The 21,353-nt window shown below is 39.6% G+C and overlaps 1 protein-coding gene across 1 annotated transcript; it reads right to left on the bottom strand.

Moving 5' to 3' along the window:
* Positions 1 to 1,062: 1,062 nt before the first annotated feature.
* On the bottom strand, positions 1,063 to 20,286 carry LOC148425296 (cingulin-like). Its single transcript, XM_088411898.1, has 20 exons — positions 20,114 to 20,286; positions 13,640 to 14,444; positions 13,469 to 13,560; positions 12,639 to 12,708; positions 12,464 to 12,553; positions 11,921 to 12,042; positions 10,522 to 10,633; positions 10,220 to 10,432; positions 9,952 to 10,100; positions 8,837 to 8,957; positions 8,542 to 8,754; positions 8,224 to 8,445; positions 7,905 to 8,153; positions 6,631 to 6,801; positions 6,395 to 6,556; positions 4,774 to 4,947; positions 4,567 to 4,685; positions 3,219 to 3,327; positions 2,974 to 3,137; positions 1,063 to 1,841 (listed from the first exon to the last, which is right to left on the bottom strand). Exons 2-20 carry the CDS (start codon positions 14,432 to 14,434, stop codon positions 1,706 to 1,708), a joined length of 3,483 nt encoding a protein of 1,160 aa, XP_088268024.1. The 5' UTR covers positions 14,435 to 14,444; positions 20,114 to 20,286; the 3' UTR covers positions 1,063 to 1,705.
* Positions 20,287 to 21,353: the final 1,067 nt, after the last annotated feature.

Genomic DNA, 21,353 nt, shown 5'->3' with positions numbered 1-21,353 from the left:
TTTGACACCTGCTGAGAACATTTCGGAGTATACGTCAGCGTTTATGACAGAGCATGTGGAACATGTGACTCAAAAAGTTTACAAGCTAGAGAAATATTTTTGACGTGAATTGAAGACACACTCAGCAACAGGCTGCCATTTCACATCTCAGTTTAGTGACGAGGCGATGAGAACGTGATAGACAGTCAACACCGGGCCGGGTGACATTTAATGGCTCGCCGAGACCCGCCTCAGTCCCTTAAATAGCACTGGTAGCAACAACTGATCCGGTACAAATTGTCCAGTTGGACAAAAATTCCACACTGGATTGCTGATTATGGTGAGAACATTTTAAAGGGGAAGTCGACCTCAAAATGTTCTTCATCGTGTGTTCTATGCAGCTTCAATACAGAATTCTGAATAATAAGTGAAATATGAATGATGCAGCAAAATAACATGATTTTTATTCATTTCACAGGGTGGCCATTTTGGCTTTTAACAAAAGAATGACATCACAAGGGTTTAGGGATGACCAATCCCGGCTTAGCTTGTCAATGTTACATGATCGAATTCAAAATACATGTGAGCCATGATTGGTCATTATGTAAATTGTAGCAGAATTTCCAAATTTCCAATAACAACCCAGGCTAAATTTAGCTCCTACACAAGCAAAAAAGTGTCAATTTTTCAGTTTAGAAGCATCAACTTGCTACTTTTTTTTTTTTTTTTTAGAAACACTAAATTCAGTATTATTGTTTTGCTATTTTGACAGGTTTAGAGTACAAGGTGTTTTTTATTTTTTTATTGTAAATGAATAGCCGAGTTAAACTCCACAGAATAAAATACAAATAGGTGAATTCTCGACCATGCATACATTTGGAACTACTGTTAATAAAAGTGGATTGTATGCGTTTTTTTTTTTTTTTTTTCAGTGAATACCTTGTGCATTACGAGCGAGCACTTCCTAAAAAGCTTACGCATCCCTCACGGAGGAGTAAGTTCTGCAATCGGGGATGTCACTCCTTCAAATTACCGCAAATATCCAGAAAATGTCCCAAAATACACACAATCACTGCTGTTACATCATGACAAATTACCAGAACATTTTTATTGAATGAAGATTTTTTTTTTTTAACTAAAGACCGTACAAAAGAGATCAAAATTGGGAAATACTTGTCCGAACAGCAATAACAGCTTTGTGACAACTCTCCCAATTAAAGTACAAGCTTATTAATATCCCATATTATTTTGACATATATGATAGACAAGACATTACTACACCGAAGCAAATGTCCTTCCGTGATAAATTCATTCAAACATGAATACAAAATAAAGACTTAACAAAAGGTATGCATGTTAAATACACTTAGAAAAATCGTCCTGATCATTTTATTTCAAGGCATCAAAGGAATGCATAGGAAGGTTTAAGGTCATTTGTATTAAAGTGAAAACAACTATACAAAGAAAAGAAAAACGAAATAGTGGAGCAGCGACAGCGCTCCGGGTTCATTTTCAGTCTGCTTCTGTACCAAATATTGCTTTCATGTGAAAAACGTTGAAGGAAGCCACCTTGAACACAAAGGAAGTTGAGCTTCCTTCCATTCACTTCAATGTGGAGAAAAGGGTCACCCTACTAACCTTCAGTATACTCCCACCTGCTCTGTAAAACAAGCGCCGTACCATTATTTCCTCAGCCAACTCGGCTAAAAGGTGTGCTACGCCGCTTTCAGCAGGAGCTAGTCTGGAGGTTGCCCTCCGTAAGGATGGAGGTGATAGCGGACGTGTCGTAAATGCTGTCGTCATCGTCTGAGCTGAGGGCAGACGAATCCAAAGCGGGACGCATGCTGGCCTGTGTTTTCCGTCTGCAAGGCATAATCATGTATTTTAGTTTTAGTTAGACCATTTCTACACAAGCCTCCAGCAAACATATATTTTTTTATTATGTACAAAAGTATGAGCATTAGAGTGAATAATCGAAAGCCAAAGGAAAAATCCTGTGTATAGTCAATTTAAATAATGCACATTTTGGGTATGCGGTAAGTGTTCTTAGTCTTCCAATTTTAGTCCGTGGGCAATTATTTTATCATTCGATGACACAGTAATGGGGTGGGCGTAAAACCTTTTTCAAAAATATTGAAAAAAAAAAAGAAATGAAATGTCAACGTTTTGTTTCATTTCATGGTCAGCAGGTGTTCTGCAAAAGGAAAATACATTACGTTCAATTTTATGTCTCACTATGATTTCCACTATAATTTTACAACATTAAATGGTGGTTTAAATAATCTAGGGGAGCAAATATGTAAGAAAACAAAAAAGAAAAAGAGAAAACGACCAACAATTAGGTCAAGTTGGACAGTTCAGATGCAAACATGCAAAAATACATGCAAACATCTGCACGTGTGGAAAAAAAAGTTCTTTTGAGGGTTTTTTTGAGCACTATTTTACCAAATCTTCACCTCTAGGCTTGATGGTGGTCATGGAACTCAAAACGTGCACAGTTTAGCTACAAGCATGCAAACACTTGCAAGTGGGGAAAAAAAATACCTTTTTTTTCAAATATTTTTGAGGACTATTTCACCAAATTTTCACCTCTAGCCTTGATGGAGGTCACGTAAGTCAAAAATTGAGTCTTTTTTTGTTCCATGGCCCAAGATCTTTTTTTTTTTTTACTTGTCAGGTGAATTGACAGGGCTCTTTTTAGTGGCCACAACAAGTAATTACACTTAAGCTTGATACAGGAATGGCCGGAGGCTTTGTGAGTAATCCAGGCACGTGCGTTGTGAAATACATCACACGCAGCGAAAATGTCTTCCGGGCGTGTGAGCCGCGACGAAAGCTTCGGAATGCCGCGGGGAGGGCGTCGTTCACATGTGGTTTGTTTCCCTTCTCCTGACGCAAAGAGGTGCTGCGTATGGCACTTTTTCACACGCCCTTGTTAACGATCTTTTTGAGGTAAATGAAAAAGTAGGCGGGATTAAAATGAGTAGCACTTACTTGAGTTCTGTTTCCAATGCGGTGACTCGTGATTGCAAGGCTTCTTTCAGCTCCATCTGCTCCTCCATGTCCCTCTGAGCCTTCCTTCTCAGTGTGTCTATCCTCTCCAACTCAGTCTCGCCCTCATCCACCTGCCTCTTCAGAGCCTTGACTTTCAGAGTAAGCTGCAAGAAAACACAAGGTGTGTGTGTGTGTAGCTGGGGTCAAATGTTGGAAGTTCTGCTAAACAATGAAAATGAATGGACCTGGTCCTTTTGTTCGGTGTGCGATTCTCTCTCCTCGTCAAGCACCATGTTCAACTCTTTAAGCTTCCTCTCCAGACGGCGCTGGGCTGCCAAAAGTGAATTCTTCTCCCTTCACAGGTGGATCAAAAAACATTAACGATCATACACTAAGGCCTCGATGCTTCAAAGCACAGAACAGGGACGCTAAAGGCTTGGTTTGATGGGTTTATTTTCTAACAACTCAGAGATAAACTGAGATTGGAGGTCATGCGTGTTTTCCTGCATAGATAAATGAAGGAACAACGCCATATTGTTCTTCAGTTCCTCTTCCCGTGGTTTTGTTCGCAGTTTGTCACAACTTTTAGAAGACTTTCCTCTACCGTGCTATAAGAGGGCGGCCTGCCAGGCATTTCCTGCCTCCTACCAAGCTAAGCTCCGCACCCCATATCAAAAATTATCCCAGTCCGGCCCTGACTTAGAATAATTGGACATAGTTCATCCCATATTTGTTTTATGCGATAAGTATATTGGTAGATTAGTATGTTTTTTTCTGTAATAAGTATATTGATAGTTTAGTATTGATGAATGTTTCCTGTTACTCTGGACTCTGAAGAAAAGGAATTGACGCATCTCAAGCAGCTGCAAGTAAAAAAAAAAAAAAACGGGTAGCGGCTTTGTGACCCGACCAAGGAGCAAAAGCAGAACGGGGTCGCTCATGATGATCCTGAGGAAGAAGACAGCAGCATGGACTCATTAACTGCATTCCTCACGATCAGAAACCAATTGTTTACGTTGTTGCCAAATGTCTCCTCCAACCCTTCAGGGCAGCAATAGCTTTTGTACCTAGGGCCAACCCAAATGATTAAATGGAGAGTGGAAAGGATCTGTAACCAGACTGGATGAAGATTTGAGAAAGTCAGGTTCCTGTCCTCTCTCTTCGTGAGAAAAAGTTTGCTCTCTTATTTCTGTTTTATTGCTTATTAAATTTTTTTCGGCTACCTAAACCTAACATTGACCACCAGGCTGACAAAGATTTCTGGGGGAAACCCTGAAAACATAAACTTTCATGGAAAAAAAAAAAAAAAAATCTAATGCTACCTGCTACAATATAATACACCTCCAAGATAAGAATGAGAGCCACATTCGTCGACTATCCGGCGACTGAAATGATGTCGCTTTTGACCAGAGATTGCATTTCATTGATATAAAATGTAATGTTATGTTAGCGGTTTAATTTGAGTCCATACTTGACTTATCTCATCATTTTACAACTTGCCACTAGAGTTTTAAGATCACCCTGGGAAAGCTCAAATAATTATTATTTCCGAAGAGGGGCAGCACATTGTCTTCACAAGGAAAACAACAGTACCTGTCCTCAGTGAGGAGACGTTCCTCAAGCTCCTGGATTTTGCTTTCTAGCTGAGAGGCCCCAGCTGAAGAGCGAGACTGGCCCTCCATGTCGGCGAGACGACCCCTCAACTCTTTCAGCTGTAGCGACACAATCAGAAATATACTAGTACATTGACCAAAAAAAAAAAAAAAAAAGTGAAATTGTTGATGTTTAACGTGAACACACATGTCTCTCCATGGCGTTTTTGTCCAACTCGAGGTCCTGTTTGGACGAGCGCTCTTGCATGAGCTCAGAACGCAGTTGCTCGATTTGGTCTCTGCTTCTGGACACGCGTTCTGTCAACATCTCGGTGCTGCTCCTCTCCTCCTCCACCTCTAGCTCAAAGCGCTTCAACTTATCCTGAAAGGATGCACACATTGTGACGATGTTTATTCTTTTCTTAAATATGGAATGATATATAGGATATTAAAGAGATACAAACTGTATTTAGACATTTCCAGCAATAAAAACTTAGTCATTTGTCTCTAATTAATTTGATAACCAAATTATTTTTCATATTAATACAGTTCACAATGTATGTTCCCAAGCTGAGCTTTAACTGGTCCTTACCTAACCCTGTGAACATGTAATGTCATGTTCAAATGATAACAAATGGTCAATGTATTTTTATCAGTATTTTTTGCACCAAATTATTTGGCTATCAGTTAATTATAGACAAAATATGACATTTTTATGACTACAACCATACCATTGTAAGCATTGTTTAAAATTGTTTTTAAAAATATCTATCAACCCTAATTTTATATTAAAGTTTCTATGTATCCTCATTATTTTTTGTTCCTTGGATGTCAGATGTCAAGTTTTTCTGTGTTGATTTTTTGTTCTTTTCCTTGTCATTTTTCTTGTAATGTTAGTTCTTTTGACCTGCCAGGGACTGCAGAGGAAAAGTTCTATAATATTTACATATGTTCATTCATATGCACTGACCCGTTTATATAAATAAGTTACAAATTACAACTGAAAATGTGAAACAAGCTTGGTATCCTTTTAAAAACATATTTTTTAAAATTTTGGTCATTTTGGAAAACTGTTTTTTCTTCTCTTATATAATGTTTAAATTATTTTGTTTAACTGTTTTTGTTAATGTATTTACGTTCTGATTAATTTTAGTAAACCTCTTGTCTCTGTTTTGCTTTTAAATTTGAGCTAGAGCGTTGGTAAACATTTTTTTCGTGTTGTCCATTGAGTTTCCTTGTGTACAGATTGAATCACATGTGCTCAATGAACCATTTGTGGCCCAACTGTTTTCTGGTTTTGCGCATTAAATGTTAGCAATTCGACCTGAGCTTTGAGCACATGAGATGTCATTTTCAGACCAAGTAACAAAGTGTTTCTCAGGTAATAAGTGTACATGAAAAATAGTATTAAAAATAATAGCAGCTATCAAATCATTGACAGGATAACTTTTTACTGCTGAAAATGGCTAAATAGGTTTAGTATGCCTTTAATTACAATTCTACTGCAATAAACTCTTTTATTTTTTTTAATAAATGTTAGCTTAGCTCAGGGATTATAAACGCCAGTCATAAATATTTCCATTATCTTTACAATTATGTTTGTGTCACAATATAGACCACTGCTGTGAAGGTTTTTAATTTAATCGGTTCGTGAGGAAGATGAGGTTAACTCAGTTCTTGTATTTAAGCTAAGTGACTCTGAAAATGGTAGCTTTGGGCTCCCATATGGCTTATCCCACTAGCACTGTTTATATTCTCATTATTATTCCACTTGCATGCTCTATTCCCCTCGCATTCCAAACACAAAGACAAACATGCGCATATTTTACCTCGAGGATACGAATCTCACGAGTCTTCTCGTTGAGGCCGTTTTTGCCTGCCTCATTCGCTGCCTCCAGGTGGCGCAGTCTGTTGGTGAGCATCTCTTTATCAAGCTGGTGGTTGTCCCTCTCCTCACAAGCGAGGAGGAGCTCCTTCTTCTGTCGTGACAGCTGCACGGAGTCACGGTCAAGTTAGGCACGGTCGCGCCAAACACGCTTTGACTTTTTACGTGTTTGGCGCTCACCTCCTCCTCCAGTCGCCTCAAATTTGTCTGACTTCTGTCCAGTTCGGTTTGAGCGTCGCTACCGTGACGTTGCACCTCCTGCATTTCCTTGCGTGCGCGCTCTCGCTGCTCCTCCAGTTGAACCTTGAGCTCTTGCACTTCGCTTCTTGAGGACACGGCGAGAGACTCAAACTGACAGCGAGACACGAGGGGGACAGAAAGGGCAACGCAGGGTTGAAAACAGGATTATTTTGGTGCTTTGTGTTTACTTGTAAGCATTTTGGAGCAGACCGAATTGCACAAACAGTATGGTGCACTGTAAGATTATGCCGAAGAAAACAGTGGTATCTGAATACAGCAATTGTGAGATATATTTGAAGACATCAAAAAATCAAAACCCCCGTTTGTCCATTTTGATGGAACTTATGCTCATTCGGGTTCTGGTGAAACTGAAGCCCATTCGAGCTAACTAGTTGGGGCACATAGTGGATTGGTCAACAGCCAATCACAGGGACATCCTCTATAGACCAGTGGTTCTCAGGTTTTCAATCTTTTTTTGCAATATATACCTCTGTGATTTTTATTTCCAATCAGTCAAGTACTGCCTAACCAGCAAAACACATTTTTGAATTAAAAATTAAAAAAAAAAAAAAGGTGCCATCTGTGTCTGTTTTTTCAAACTCCAGAGCTTTGTAATGATGTCTCTTAGCATATTCAATTAGGCACCTCCAAAAGATGGCTCATGTGACATTTTTAGTTTTATTGCTTTCTTAGTTCCTCTGCCAGAAAACTGCGTCACTAATGAAAATGCACAGCCTGACAAAACATAAGCAAATTTAGCAATAAGTTGCTTCATGTTCCAATTCATTTGTTCCTAATTTGAAAAGACAATGAACTTTTATCGTGGCATTAAAAAGTATTAAATTAGATTTGCCTACAGCTGCAGAATCTATGTTTTACTCTCAAATACTACATAAGTGCCTTTACTTATTCTTATTTGAGAACAGCTGATATTGAATAGCCATCATTCACAACAAAAAACATTTTAAAGTCTTCATGGTATCATTGCATGCATGTTTTCGCAATGCAGAAGGAAACCAGGGAAAACCAAATCCGACCACTCTTATACTGTGCTATCTTTTCTAAGCTCCGCATCATGCCAAGTGATGCAGCTGAACGCAACTGAGAAAAGACCATCATGAAAAAAATCATCCCAAAGCCCATACATTTATTTTAATTAAAATGTTATTTCATACATGCATTTTTTTTTAATGGTCCCATGCACTGCTTCCTACCTCCTTGTTGATTTTCTCCAGCGCTTTCTCCTGCTGCCGTTTGATCTCCTCTATCTGGCTGATGTTTTGTTTGAGCGCCTCCTTCTCTTTCTCGGCTTCCTCCGCACGCTGGTTGAGTTCACGCTGCTCCTGGGTCAGGCGGGAGGCTTTTCGCTTGACCTCATCCAACTCGGTTCTCAGGCCTCTCACCTCGTTGTGGAGTGCGAGCTCCGCTTCTGAGCTCTGTGCATTAGTGGCCAGCAGTTGAGCCTGAAGACACCGCAGTCCAGTTTAGCGCAATCGTTTTCACTGATTTTCAGCTTCATGGACAAAGTCTTACCTCTAACCGTGAAAGTTTGTCCTTGAGACGCGTGTGGGACTCGGTCTGTTCTTTCTGGGCATCTTCTGAAGTCTTAAGGTCTGCCTGCGATCTGGTCAAGCGGGCTTTACTGGCTTCCAACTCGTCCTCAGTTGATGACAGTTTTTCTTTGAGTTGGCTGATTTCGTTTTGTGCTTCGCTGAGCTTTTGCTCCAGTTCTGAGATGGTCGCAGGGTCTGGGAGCTGTGGGATGGGACAATTAAAGGGAAGAATATAGAAAACACACAATAAGAGCATAGACATGCAGTCAGTCATTTGTGTTTCATTTTTGCAACTAACCTTTTTGTTTTTCTCCTGGGCCTTGGCAAAGTCATCCTTGGCCCTCTGCAACTGGTTCTTTAGTCGGTCAATCTCGTACTTGAGTTCAGCTTCTTGCTCCTGATGCGCTTTTTTTACGGAGATGATCTCCATCACCTTTTTGTCATATTCCGTCTTTTGCTTATCCAACTCAGACTTCGCCTTTTGCAAATCAGCACTGCGCCGCTCAAGTTCCTGCACAAGATCATGACCATGTTTGTATTTCTTTTTTTTTAGATTCCTGTGAACCACATCGTGTGTGAGTGCTCTCCTTCACCTGGTTTAGAGTCCGTGTTTGGTTAGGGTCCGGCATTTTCTGTTTCATAGTGTTCACTCTGTCCTGGAGCTCCTTCAGCTCCTCCTCAGTTTCCTCTTTTTCCAGTCGAATTTGAAGGAGTCTTAAATGTGAACAGACACACACTTTACCTAAGAATATTTTTGTGATAATGTTATATTATGTATTTATGATCATTTGCATGATTAATGGCTGTTGGGGGAAATTAGATCATGGTGAAACATTGACTTGAGGGGAAAATCAGTTAGTATGATATCAACATTATTTGTTTCCACTAAGTAAGGTTTCAAATTTATAGTTGAGAGTAAAAGGAATTTTGATGCTAAATATGTTTGAATGGAAGCTCATCTACACAAAACAACAACACAGGTGTTATTTCAAACAAAAAAAAATTGATACAATGGCCTCAACTGCAGTGACAAAAAAACAAAAAAAACAACAACAAAAACGCAGTACTATTATTTTCTGCCCATGAGCAGCATTTGAACTCACTTTTATAGGCACAAAAAGTATATTCTTCTTGAATATTTTTCGCAAGTCAGTGCAAATCTGAGTGAGTTCTTTGCCTAAATATTCCATCCACCACAGCTCAATACAACAAAACTGCACATTTTAGAATGGCCTTTTTATTGTGCGCAGCCTCAGGCTCACCTGCAGTAAAAATGCTTTTTTATCTGCATCTTGATGCTTCCTCCATCAGGTGGATGAATTATCTCAGCAAAGAATTGCTCACAAACAAAAATTATTCTACTTTGAGCTCAACTCATGAAAAATGAAAGCAAGAAAAATGTTGCTTTTTTCAGAATGAGTGGCCTAAAAATTTTTCACTTGCTACAAGCCATGGATTCAAGTTGGGAGAACCTTGATGCTACAGCTAGAGATTTTCATAGAAACACACAAAACTGCACAACTGATGACTCTCACGTTGTTTCATGGTTGCTGGGTGGCTCTCTAACAAAGAGAGCAGAAACATTGAGCATATAGGAAGAGAGACAAAAGATGGATGTATAAATTAGCATGCAAAAACCCATAAAAGTGAAGCAATCGTTGGGACACAGAAGAGTCGTTGAAAAGCTCTGTAAAATCTCAGAACTTACTCTTGTTTTGTGGAGCGAAGTTCATCCCTGGTGTTGTGAAACTGCTCCATCCAGTGGCTGCTTTCGTCTCTGCAGTCCTCCAATTGCTGCTGTAGTGTACGAACTGATGAATTGACTCGCAAGCGCTCAGCCTCAATACCAGCCTGAGACTGATGGAGAGGAGAGAACATTGCAAAGTGAATTAAGAGATGCTGATTAATCATCCAGTATATGTCTGCAAAAAGACGGAATCTAGTGCCTGCGTGAATCAGTGAGCGTATGAATGTACCTGAGACACCTGCTCCATGCTGTTCCTAAGTTTCTCCATGTCTTTGCTGTACTGCTCACGGAGCGCTTCAATCTCCTTGTCATGCGTGGCCACCTCATCCTTTAGCGCCCCCTTCAGCGCAGTCAACTCCCTCTCGCGCTGCCGCAGCGTCTCCTCCAGCTTTTGCTTCAGCCGACACACCTCCATCATCTCGGCCTCAAGTGTCATCATGTCCTGCAAATATCCCCCAGGAGATGGTAGATCTCAAAGCCCCCAATCATGGTAAGTGCAACTGTGTGTAAGTGTTGACATTGTTTTCCTACCGTCTTGTTTCCATTTTCTCTCCTCAGTTCATCTTGGAGCTCGGCCAGCTGGTCCTCCATCGCTCTGGCATGCGCCTCGGCATTCTCTCTTTCTATACGCAGCTGAGTCAATCTATAAGTGAAGACGTGATGTATATGACTACCAATTCGTCACAATCAAACCATGATTGATGTTTTTTTTAATTTTTTTTTCTGTTAAAACTTGTGAGGAGCTCTATAACAAATTTGTGAAAAGATGGCATTTACTTAATGAACAACAGAGGAGGAGTCTACTAGCAGAGGGTTTTATTTATATAAATAAATTAATGTTGGGCGGCTTGGTGGATGAGTGATTCGCATGTCTCGCATGAGCTCTGGCCTTCCAGTGTGGAGTTTGCATGTTCTTCCCAAGCCCACGTGGGTTCTCTCCAGGCACTCCTACTTCCACCCACACGAATGCCTTGGTACACTTTTAATTTTGAAACTGTCCCATGCATCGTGCTGCAGCGTAACAGCTTGACTAGTCTTTCGACTGCAACTTTTTTCAGATTCTGGTTACAAAAAATTCTACGTTGTTATGAAATCACATGTAACTAACGGCTTCATTGCGCTGACATTGACAAATGGCACCTGTTGCTTGTGTTTACCTGTGGCTCGAGCTCCAATATAGCATCATCTAGCAATAATGAGCCGGTAGCTAGTAGTGCTCGAGTGCTCCATATAGGCTGGCATGATGGGCGTATTTGACAGTGCACACTTTGATGCTGACAGCTTGCCAGTTGCGGTTTTTACAAATTTGAACATACCATGCTGATACTGTGAAATGTGCTGTCAGCCAGGAAATTCATCTCATAGGCCAAGTTTTACAGGGAGAGATTTGGCAGACGAGTAAATTAGTGTGCTGTTAAGCAGTTTAAAATTTGAAAAAGTATGAAAAATTCATAAAAACTACTTTCATAATTATGTAAATATGTTATTTGGTCTTCAGTGTTTATACTTGTAAATATTTTTCACCAATCATAATTTTTATTTTTATTTGGATACTCAATAGTCAGTTAGAATTTTCTGTAGGATATCCCAATACAAAAATACTGTACTTGATAGCAGCCCTAGTAATGATTGATTAAAAACCAATTGCCAAATTAATCCATAATAATTCATATGTGATTACTCATCTGGAGACCTAAAATTGCCCAAATGCTGAGAATTGCAGCTTCTTGACAGATTCTTTAGAATTGCGTTAAAGCAGACTATCATTGTGTTGAATCAAAATGTGACAACAAACCCCCCAAAAAATAAGCTAATTGAGGCTAGTTGTGGTTGTAAATGGCACCGTTCCTCCTCTCCTCTTCTCTCTCCATGTACAGTATGTGACTGTGTGTGTGCGTATGTGTGTGTGAGAGAATATTATGTTCCTCACTCAGACTGGGTTTCATTAAGTTCTTTCTTCTTCCGGCCCAGTGTTTCTTCCAGTTGCACATTTGCATCCAAGCAGGACTCCAGCTCAGCTTTCAAAGCTTTATCGGATCGGTTAAGGGAGCCCTGCACACAAGCAGAGATGATAAATTCATGAGAACGTCAAGATGGCTTTGAAGCGTAAACAATAAGATTTAGGCAAATGTTAAAGCTCCTGACAATTACCTAAAAAAATATATGTGACAGGGATTAAGTTATTACAGGCAATTAGAGATTAAGAACTGTCCAACTTCTTTAAAACAATATGTAATGAGTATTTACTGAAGTTACATTCTTGTATGTGTGTGTGTGCGCACACACACCATTGACCAGCGCAGGGGATTTAAAGGATTAATCCTTGGATTAATTTGAAGCACACTCTACTGTATTCAACCCCCTCACGATTGTTAAAAAGGCACAAACACTTGCAGAGGAATCCCATTCACGTCATTCCTTTCAGAGCTGCTGTTATGTCAAGTACTGTAGACTGCATGAGTGCTCCACCTACCCTCCGGTGCTCCTGTATGGCAGTCTGCAGCTCTGCCACCTTCCTCTCAAGCTCCCTCTTTTCTCTAATCAGGTCCAAGGGTGCTTCTTTCTGCAGGAGAATATAAAGATGAAGGACCTGTTAACTCTTTAAGCAGAGTATCATAAGTATAAATGCAGCAATCTGAAAAGCAGACCTGAAGGTTCTGAATCCTCAAGCAGATCATCTTGACTTTGTGCTTGATGGCAACGTCACTCTCGTTGGTCCTTTTTAAAACAACAAGATTTCCAGGAGAAAGAAACTTAGAAAGTACAGCAGTGGATGTCATTTAATTTAGTTGGGACACACATATTAAAATAAGGGAGCACCGGCAAGTAAGTTAGTAAAAAAAGTAAACAAGTAAATAAATAAAAGGAGAAAGAGGAAGAGACACAGGGAGAAGCAATGAAAACGAAAGAATGAAAAGAGGAAAAACAGCAGAGAAAAAGGAGGAGGGTATTTACAGAAGATGAATTGAGGATGGATAGAAACAAATAATGCATGTGACGGAAGGAAGGAAGGAAGGAAGGAAGGAAGGAAGGAAGGAAGGAAGGAAGGAAGGAAGGAAGGAAGGAAGGAAGGAAGGAAGAAACCAAGTGAAGGATTTAAAGAAAGAGAGAAGGAAGAAAACCAGGATGAGAGGATGGATGGATGGAAGGAAGGAATATAGGAAGGAGGGAATTTTGAGGCATGAATGGGTGGAAAGGAGTATTGAAGGATTGGAGGAGTCACAGATTAGGAAGAGTATTAAGGCAAAGAAAGATTGAAGGATGGATGGATGAATGTATGTAGGGAAGTTAGAAAAGACAATGAGGATGACAGAAACAAATAAACGGTAGGTAGGGAGGGAGGGAGGGAGGGAGGAAGGAAGGAAGCAAAGAAGAAACAAAGGAAGGAAGAAAGCAAGGAAGAAACAAAGGAAGGAAGGAAGCAAGGAAGAAACAAAGCAATGATTGATAAAGCAGAGAAAAGAATGAAGATATGTACCCTTCTCTGAGGATGCTGTATATAGTTTGCATGATCTGCTCCTCTTCTCTGCTCATCTCCCCACTCTGGTCCAGCAAAAGGTCAGGGGTAACCTGATGAAATAAATGAGACAACTGTTCTTGAAACGAGGCGTTGGGCACTGACTCAAAAGTTCCAAAAAGTCCTGATTACTTGCGGCTCCGTCTCCACGGCAACATATCTGCCCATTGACGGCTGTTGATGAGCCGAGCGCGAGGGAGCGCCGGTAGGAGCGTTGTGGCCGCGTCCCGGGCCGCTGTGAACTGAGGCGTGACGGGTGGCGGTGGCTCGAGGCGATAAACCTTGCTGCTGACCTGCGCTTCTATCCTCGTCAAACCTGTTTACCAGGTGGTTGACAGCGGGCGACTGCCGAGGCGGGCTCGAGAAATGCCGTCTCTCGCTCATCGAACCCACTGAGCCGTTCACTTTCGCTTGACGCGAAGCATCCCACGTGTTGCGGGCCGCTTCTCGTTCTCCCCGTACCCCCGACCCGCCGTCCAGGTTGCCATAGCTGCCGGATTTCCCATCCCCTAGAGGCCTAGACATCTGAAACTCCTGATCGCCAGCCGCTCTCTCGCCGTCTCTGTCCAGGAGCGATCCGTGGGATTGGGCCCGCCGTAGTCCCCCACCGTCATCTGCCCCTTGCTCTGATAGCTCATCTTTCCCCCTCCTGCGGGGGAGGCTACTGTAGCCAGAATTGGACTGAGTCCGGAGCTGGACTCCGTACGAGTCCCCTTTCTTGCCGTCTTTCAGGACAACATACGGCTGTCCGGCGATGCCCTGAACCCGCACCGCCACGCCGTACTTGGAGGATGTCTGTGATTTGGGCTTGGCGTGAGACCCGGTCTGCCCTCCTCCTCCTCCTGCTCGGGAGTCATGCAGGTCATTGATGAAGCGGATCTGGACACCGTGGTCTAGATTCCTCCGCCCGGAGGAAGATGTGCTCATGATGTCAAGGCTGGAGAGAAGAGGAAATAAGATGAGAACTGAACTAAAGTAATCAATTACTTTAGTAATTGAGTAGCTTCAGGATTACTCACTTTAGGTAGTTACTTTCAGCGATCAAGTAGTAAAGTAATTGATTACTTTAAGCAATCAAGTAATAATGTGATTGCTTTAAGCAAAATGTCACAGATAAGCTGCAGGTCATAACATCAGATATTTGTGCAGACAGATGGTATATTGAAGTTTCTTTTTTTTTTATCTGTATATATTTTTCTATTGTTTTGAAGTGAACATGCCTGAACATGCCATATTTATTAAAAAATGGATAGAGTATTATTTTCAACATAACACCAACGGAATAATGCAAAGTTCAATTATACTTCAAACTCAAAATCAATAATCAATAGCGTCTTCTTGTCTCCTTTTGCTTAATTGACTGACTTCTTTAGTGAACATAAAAAGGCATTGCACATAATTCATATATACAATCATAAATAACAAATAAATAAATAATACTTTGTTTTCCAAAAAAACTGAAAAGTCCAAACTTGGCCTGCCAAACAGCGGCTAAAGGACACAAGTTACACAGTTACACTTTCTTGTGTGGACTTTGTCCTCAGTGTGCCACATTAGTGATTAACCTGAAAGTACACACCCTTGTATCACTTTCGCCTGAGCGGAGCAAGCACACCAAATACTTTAAGCTATCTCCTTTGTAGACCTCCTTTAACCGACAACAATTGAAACAAACTTTCCCACCTTATCGCATATTTAACAACTTTTCAATTTCCTTAATTTTCTGTCTACACATTCTGTGTTATTTTACTGTACTTGGTGGAATGTGTGTCACTCAGCAGGTTTACTATCTTACCGCAAACACATGCATGCCCAGTCTTCAGATGACTAAGTCATATTATCTCCTCCCTGTGTTAAACAAATGGCTAAATGCTATCAAAGCACTCTCTGATGACCTTCCGCTCCTTTTTTCAGGGTAAAAGACCCAAAGTAGATTCAAAGTACTATCAACACCGCGATATGTCTTCGCTAACAGTCTAGAAGTAACAATCCCATGGTTGTTTAGCACACATGCTACGGCTGCAACGGTGTGCTTACAACAAAAACACCTTCAAACATTTTAAAGCAACTCTTGGAGTGTGAAAGAGGGCAAAACACTTTCACTCGTTACATTTGGAAACATGAAAGTACACACAGTTACATATACATATATACATATATAGGTCTTGCGTAGTCACTGATACAGAAATCAAATACAGACACCATTACAGCTTTTGATACACAAAATTTCCCCACCAAAACAATGACAGATATTTCTTACCTATTCCAATATAGCATTTTTCTTAACATTTTGTGAAAACATGTATGTGTGTTTCAATGGTTGTTTATCCATGTGTGCGCTGCGATTAGCTGGCAATTATACGTTTCCTTCCGATGCATTTCAATACGTGTCAACTATATGTGGATGTTCATTATTCAATGGCTGGCCTAGTACCTATTCCCCATGAAAAGTGGGGGTTAACAGTATATGTTTTGAGGGGGGAAAAAAAATCCTTTTCGGTTTACAGAATGCAGTGCGTGATGCAATTAATTACATTTTAAGGACATTATTTCTTGTCATTTGTGTTTGTTACTTGCAGTTAAAAAGAGTGTGTCATGTTTAATATATTTATGTTGCGCTGTATATTTTATGACTTTAGGTCATCTGTCTCCAACTCTAGTCCTCGGGGGCCACAAACCTGCAGGTTTTCGACGCTGCTCTCTTAAACACACCTGATTCAAACGATTAGGATAATTTTCAAACTCCTGTGAAGTTTGCTGATGAGCTAATCATTTGAATCAGGTGTGTTTCAGACAGTAGCATCGAAAACATGCACGATTGCGGACCTTGAGGACTGCAGTCTGACTTACGCTTTAGATTGTGAATAAAGTAGTGACGTCCAAGTCAATTCTTTGTACAACTTCCTTGCATTGCTCACCCACTCATTGCTTGTAATAATTGAGTTGCTTTGTGTTCCAGGTCCACTGAATGACTCCATTAACATTTTTTTTTATGATATATATTCAAGGTTACGGTATGGGTTTATGTAAAATAAATTGATTGGGCCCCCAAAATTAATAGCAATTTTGTCTGCTTCTAATTTGTAATTTCTAGTTTGTGATTATGAAGCTGCTTGAAGAGAGGGGCCGATACTACAATGTGCTGCCATTGCAACTACCAATACTAAGAAATAGGCCCAGGTATCGACCCGATCCCATTATTTTGTCGCAAATAAGAGATGATGTCATTAAATATGAACTATGGATGGGCAAATACCAATACCAGGTATGGTTTTGGGATGATACCAGACTTCAAGTTAATAGGTAGTGGTTAAGTCCATCCATACCAGCCACCGACATTCTGTGGAAAAAATAATAATAATATAGCTGTTGTATAATTTCAGCCTAAGAGAAAGCAGAATCGAGACGGTTCTGGTGTCCACTTATACAGTAAAAACTGTGAACGTTGCATAACTTGAAAGTTTGGTGGGCGGGAAATTGGAGAAAATGCACAACAGACCTTTGAGAATGTCTAAGTGGTTGTGGTGTGACTTTGTATCACCACATTTAGTGCGCAGTTAGTCAATTTCTTTTTGACCCCGTGGGAGCTGCAGAGGAAGCGGCGTCGCATCACATTTGCGCAGCCGAGCGTGAATCCTGCAGCCGTTCTCTGTCTTTGCGGCAAGGTCGAGCAAACGCTATCGAACGCTGACATACGTCGGAAGACAGAACGTGAGGTGCGCATCAGAGGCCACCATGCTGCTGCCATCTTGTTGGAGTAGTGTTAGAAGTTCAAATGCAGTCGTATCTGCTTGTCATCCAATCGGTGACATTGAGGAGAAGCGGCTCAGGGAGAGACAAGGGCAAAGGGGGGACTCATTTTCTCATCTTATTGTCCAGCTGATGTGGGGCGGAAAACAAGGGCAGTAATTCGGAGAATGCCAAAACAAGAGACCCCCCACCCCCCCAACTCCTATCCCATGCTTGTTCATTGGCTCATGGACTATCTCATTATGACCATCAAGGGTGTTTGTTTGCAAATCCATAATTCTGGTTGTCTTCCCAGTAGCTCATCTGATTTGTGAATCAGAAGGTATCACCTTTGGAATAATCCAGCTGTATAAAATATTAAACCATGAAGTTTTTATGAGACTTAACGCAGATCTAATTGGCAGATATTTTGTATCTCGCGCAAAATCGGTGATCGGTTCTCACATCGTAATTTGCCAAATGAGCTATGATATAATTGATTAGATTTGCAAAAAAAGACACTACAAGAAAGAATCTCATTCAATTTGAGGGCGTTCTCAGCAGCCAACATTTCTAATCCGAGGCTTTTTATCATATAGTTAGCTTTTTAGTTAACATTTTCACGAAAAGTGTAATTAGTTTAAAATGAAAATAAAATACCAGGGGTTTTTTGTCAGTCTTTTGGACCAATTATGATTTTAATCTATTTTACATGTATAAACTTAACAAATATATATTTAAAGGTTGAATTTTTTTTCAAAAATAAACCTTATACAAAATGCTCAAAAAACATATTTTACTAAAAACAAAAAACTTTTTACTGTTATTTTTAAAATCCATTATTCTATCAACTATTTCATCGATTAAGCAAATAATTTAGTAATAAAAAAAAACATTTTGCATTCATGTATTTTGCAAAACCATGTTTTCCCAATTACTGTTTATTAATCAATTAATAAATAATTTGATTTAGTGGTGTTTTTGCTAAAAACCCTAAACAAAAAAAAAAACAACAACAACAACAGTTATGCAATGACACACAAGAGTGATTGATGGACTCACCAAATGTTTTCAAACTTATTGAGATACTGATTCTGTCATTGTTTTGCAAAGTAAAAGGGGATGTTTTCAAATTTTGATTAAACACAAAAGATAATCAATCTTTTTCATGAAAGACTACAAAAATCAGAGAATAATTTCTGATGAGAGTCTGAAATCAGACGGGCATTTTTAGGTTAAAAAATAGCTCTAAATGGATACTCTGTAATTAAAATACTTGTTGATTAATTGGAAAAGTTTGAAACTAACTTAAGCTAACTTTTAAAATGACAACTTAAACAAATTATTTTGATTTATTCCCATGCCCTAATTTGGACAAATTGTATCCCCCACCAAACTTTCCGTGTATTTCATGATTATCAGCATTTGGGGAAGATTTTTCAGGAGTTTATTGTTAGTTTTTTTCAATTCATTTTAATGGGTGTCAAATAAATGCAAAGTTTGGCTATTCATGGAGCCTGGCCATATTCCAAAAGAATTTGTTTAAATAGGTTTGGTTAGATTGGTTCATTTTCTCATGGGATCCTCGATCGGTTGTCCCTTTTTTTTTTAACTCGCAGATCAGTGTTTGATGATCAGCCAAAATCCTGATTATTTACTGTACTTATGGATGGATGGATGAATGGATGGATGAAAAAACTGATGTCCTATGAGCTATGCTGACATTACGGGCGACTGTAGTGCATTTTAAGGGATGATACTGCAGGCCCAACAAAATAAAATGTTGACCCTTTGTCGCTTACTGAAACTGCCACACAAACACACATTCATCTTGATTTAAGATGGGGTGAGATATGATTGTGTTATTAAAAAAAAGGTGTGGAGCAAAGCAAAACCGCACCATTGTTTTTGTTACGCTTTGGAAATTTCAAGTCAATGAGTCAGCCGCTCCAAGTGCGGAAAGAAGGTTATAATGGGACATGTGTGATCAGATTAAAAGATTGTTGATTAGATCAATATTTTTACATTAAATAGTGACAAAAATGCACTTGTGTACAGATAACATTTACTCACTGAGTAGTTCATTGCCGCTCTCATTTTGTGGTCAACAACAAACAGCCATTTATTCTTCTTCTAAAGCCAAATACAGTCATTGACAAAGAGGTGGTTCAGTGTAACCAACAAAACCAAATGACACTATTCTAGGAGCACAACACACACACACACGCACGCCCTTTACTCACATTCCGCAAGTACTGTACATCTCTCATGTGTGTATGAGAATAATTTATGAGGCTTGACCACCTCAACACCTGCTGATACCCTTGAAAATCTTATCATCTAGAAATACTGAATACCACCATGCTTTGCTTCTTCTTACATCTCAATAGTCCACTTGGTTGGATTTAGGCGCTGCAGTGATTTATTGATTTAATGTACAACATTGAATATCGATTACAAAATGGCCTAACCCAAGTAGATAACTAAATTATACTTAAGGTGTTTTCCCCCATCAGAAATATCCAGGAGACTATACAGTAGGTGCGTTTCTCGATTATGCTCCCTCCTTCCAAATGCTAATCGTGTGTTCTCTGAATGTTTAAAAACCGTTTTGACGAAATCAAAATCAAAAATATGTGAGGTGACGGTCGAGGAATTTGACCAAAGGGAAGTCACTGCTCTAAGCAATCAAATAGCGTTAGCTTCCACGCAAAACTCCAAAATGTTGACTTTAAAAAGATGCGGAGCTATAAAAAAATATTCAAGTGAATAAGATACACAAATCAAAGAAGTTCTAAAAGGTGTCTGGTTTTGACAGATCGTCTGCTTTAGCTGTTTGACAATGTGAACGTCACCGCAGGAAAAAAAAAAAGTTACCTCGTACTCTTGTTGCGTTCCCTGTTTGTCCTCGTCTTTTCTATTCCTTTCCGGGTTTAATCTGGGATGTATTTTCACCAAATTACATGCGAAAATACGCACGAAAGGGTCCAGAATTGGCGTTGAACAAAGTTCATTGTGCGGCGTCCGGAGCAACCTGTTACCTCCGTGTAGGATGGAATGATCCCGCCCAGCCTCTCCGGAAGAAGCGATTTGATTGGGCGTACAGCGCAAGACGTAGGCGGGACCCTGGGTAGAGACTGAGCCTTTTATTGGTTAAAACCAACGTCAATCGTTGATTAAACCTGATTTATAATCTTGTATCCTTATTTTTACATTAACAGGAACAAGTGAGTAATTTACTGCAAGAGCAGCTAACCTAAAATGACGATAATCAGTTAACTCTCTTAAGTGCACTTTAGATGGCTGATTCGCCTCAGTTGATTTCGCCTTTTTAACCAGACGATGGCGCAGTTATTTACTTTACTATTAGAACACACATTCCATTTTTTCGATTGCAATTGAGTTTTTGCCCCCTTAAATAAATGTTGAAAAATATATGCACTCAACTCTTTTGAGATTATATACTGTTTGATTTTCTTCCAAGTCAATATCAACAAAGAATAAAATAAATATATTGACTACAAATGTTTAGACATGTATCAAATGTATAGAGCCAATAACTAAATGAATATACATCTTAAAAACACACAACACACACACACATAGGAAAACGAATAGGAATCACATTATCTTTCATAAATTCTAAGACGCAGATGTCGCAGAAGATATAAGAAGTAATAAAGTTATAGTGCAATAAAATTATTCAATTTTTTGTGTTTAAGTTTCTTTGCTTTTATGTACTGATTATGATCACTCAAATGGAAATTTAAGTTGATCTGGGTTTCACACCAGAAGACATAACCAAATTTCAGAACCAAATCATGCAAGATTTGACAAAAAAGTATGTGTCCAAGTAAATGCTTCAGTATGGCAATTATGTGAACTAGATATCCAGGCATTTTACAGAAACAAAGAATTCATCTTGAGCAAAATATTTGTGAATAAATAATAAAAAGCTAGTTTTTGCCCACGTCTTATATTGGATGTCACTAGATGGTGGAATTGGTCTTAATGTCATTGACTTGCGGATTGTTCAACAGTGACCTCCAACTCCGCCCAGTCTTGATAGCCACATCCCATAAAAAAGTGGACTTCTCAAAAAGTCTGCACAAACTTC

This window comes from Hippichthys cyanospilos, chromosome 3, assembly GCF_059441005.1.
Source record: "Hippichthys cyanospilos isolate Australia breed blue-spotted pipefish chromosome 3, RoL_Hcya_1.0, whole genome shotgun sequence".
Lineage (NCBI taxonomy): Eukaryota > Metazoa > Chordata > Actinopteri > Syngnathiformes > Syngnathidae > Hippichthys > Hippichthys cyanospilos.
This window is presented reverse-complemented; position numbering and strand designations above follow the sequence as displayed.

Bases quoted from the DNA above. Each gene is read 5' to 3' on its own strand.
- LOC148425296 (XM_088411898.1), bottom strand. From the start codon at position 14,434: ATGAGCACATCTTCCTCCGGGCGGAGGAATCTAGACCACGGTGTCCAG. The intron at 13,561-13,639 runs GTAATCAGGACT...TTATTTCATCAG, and splicing joins CCGTGGAGACGGAGCCGCAA to GTTACCCCTGACCTTTTGCT. The intron at 10,101-10,219 runs GTACATTCATAC...CCTCTCCATCAG, and splicing joins GCATGGAGCAGGTGTCTCAG to TCTCAGGCTGGTATTGAGGC.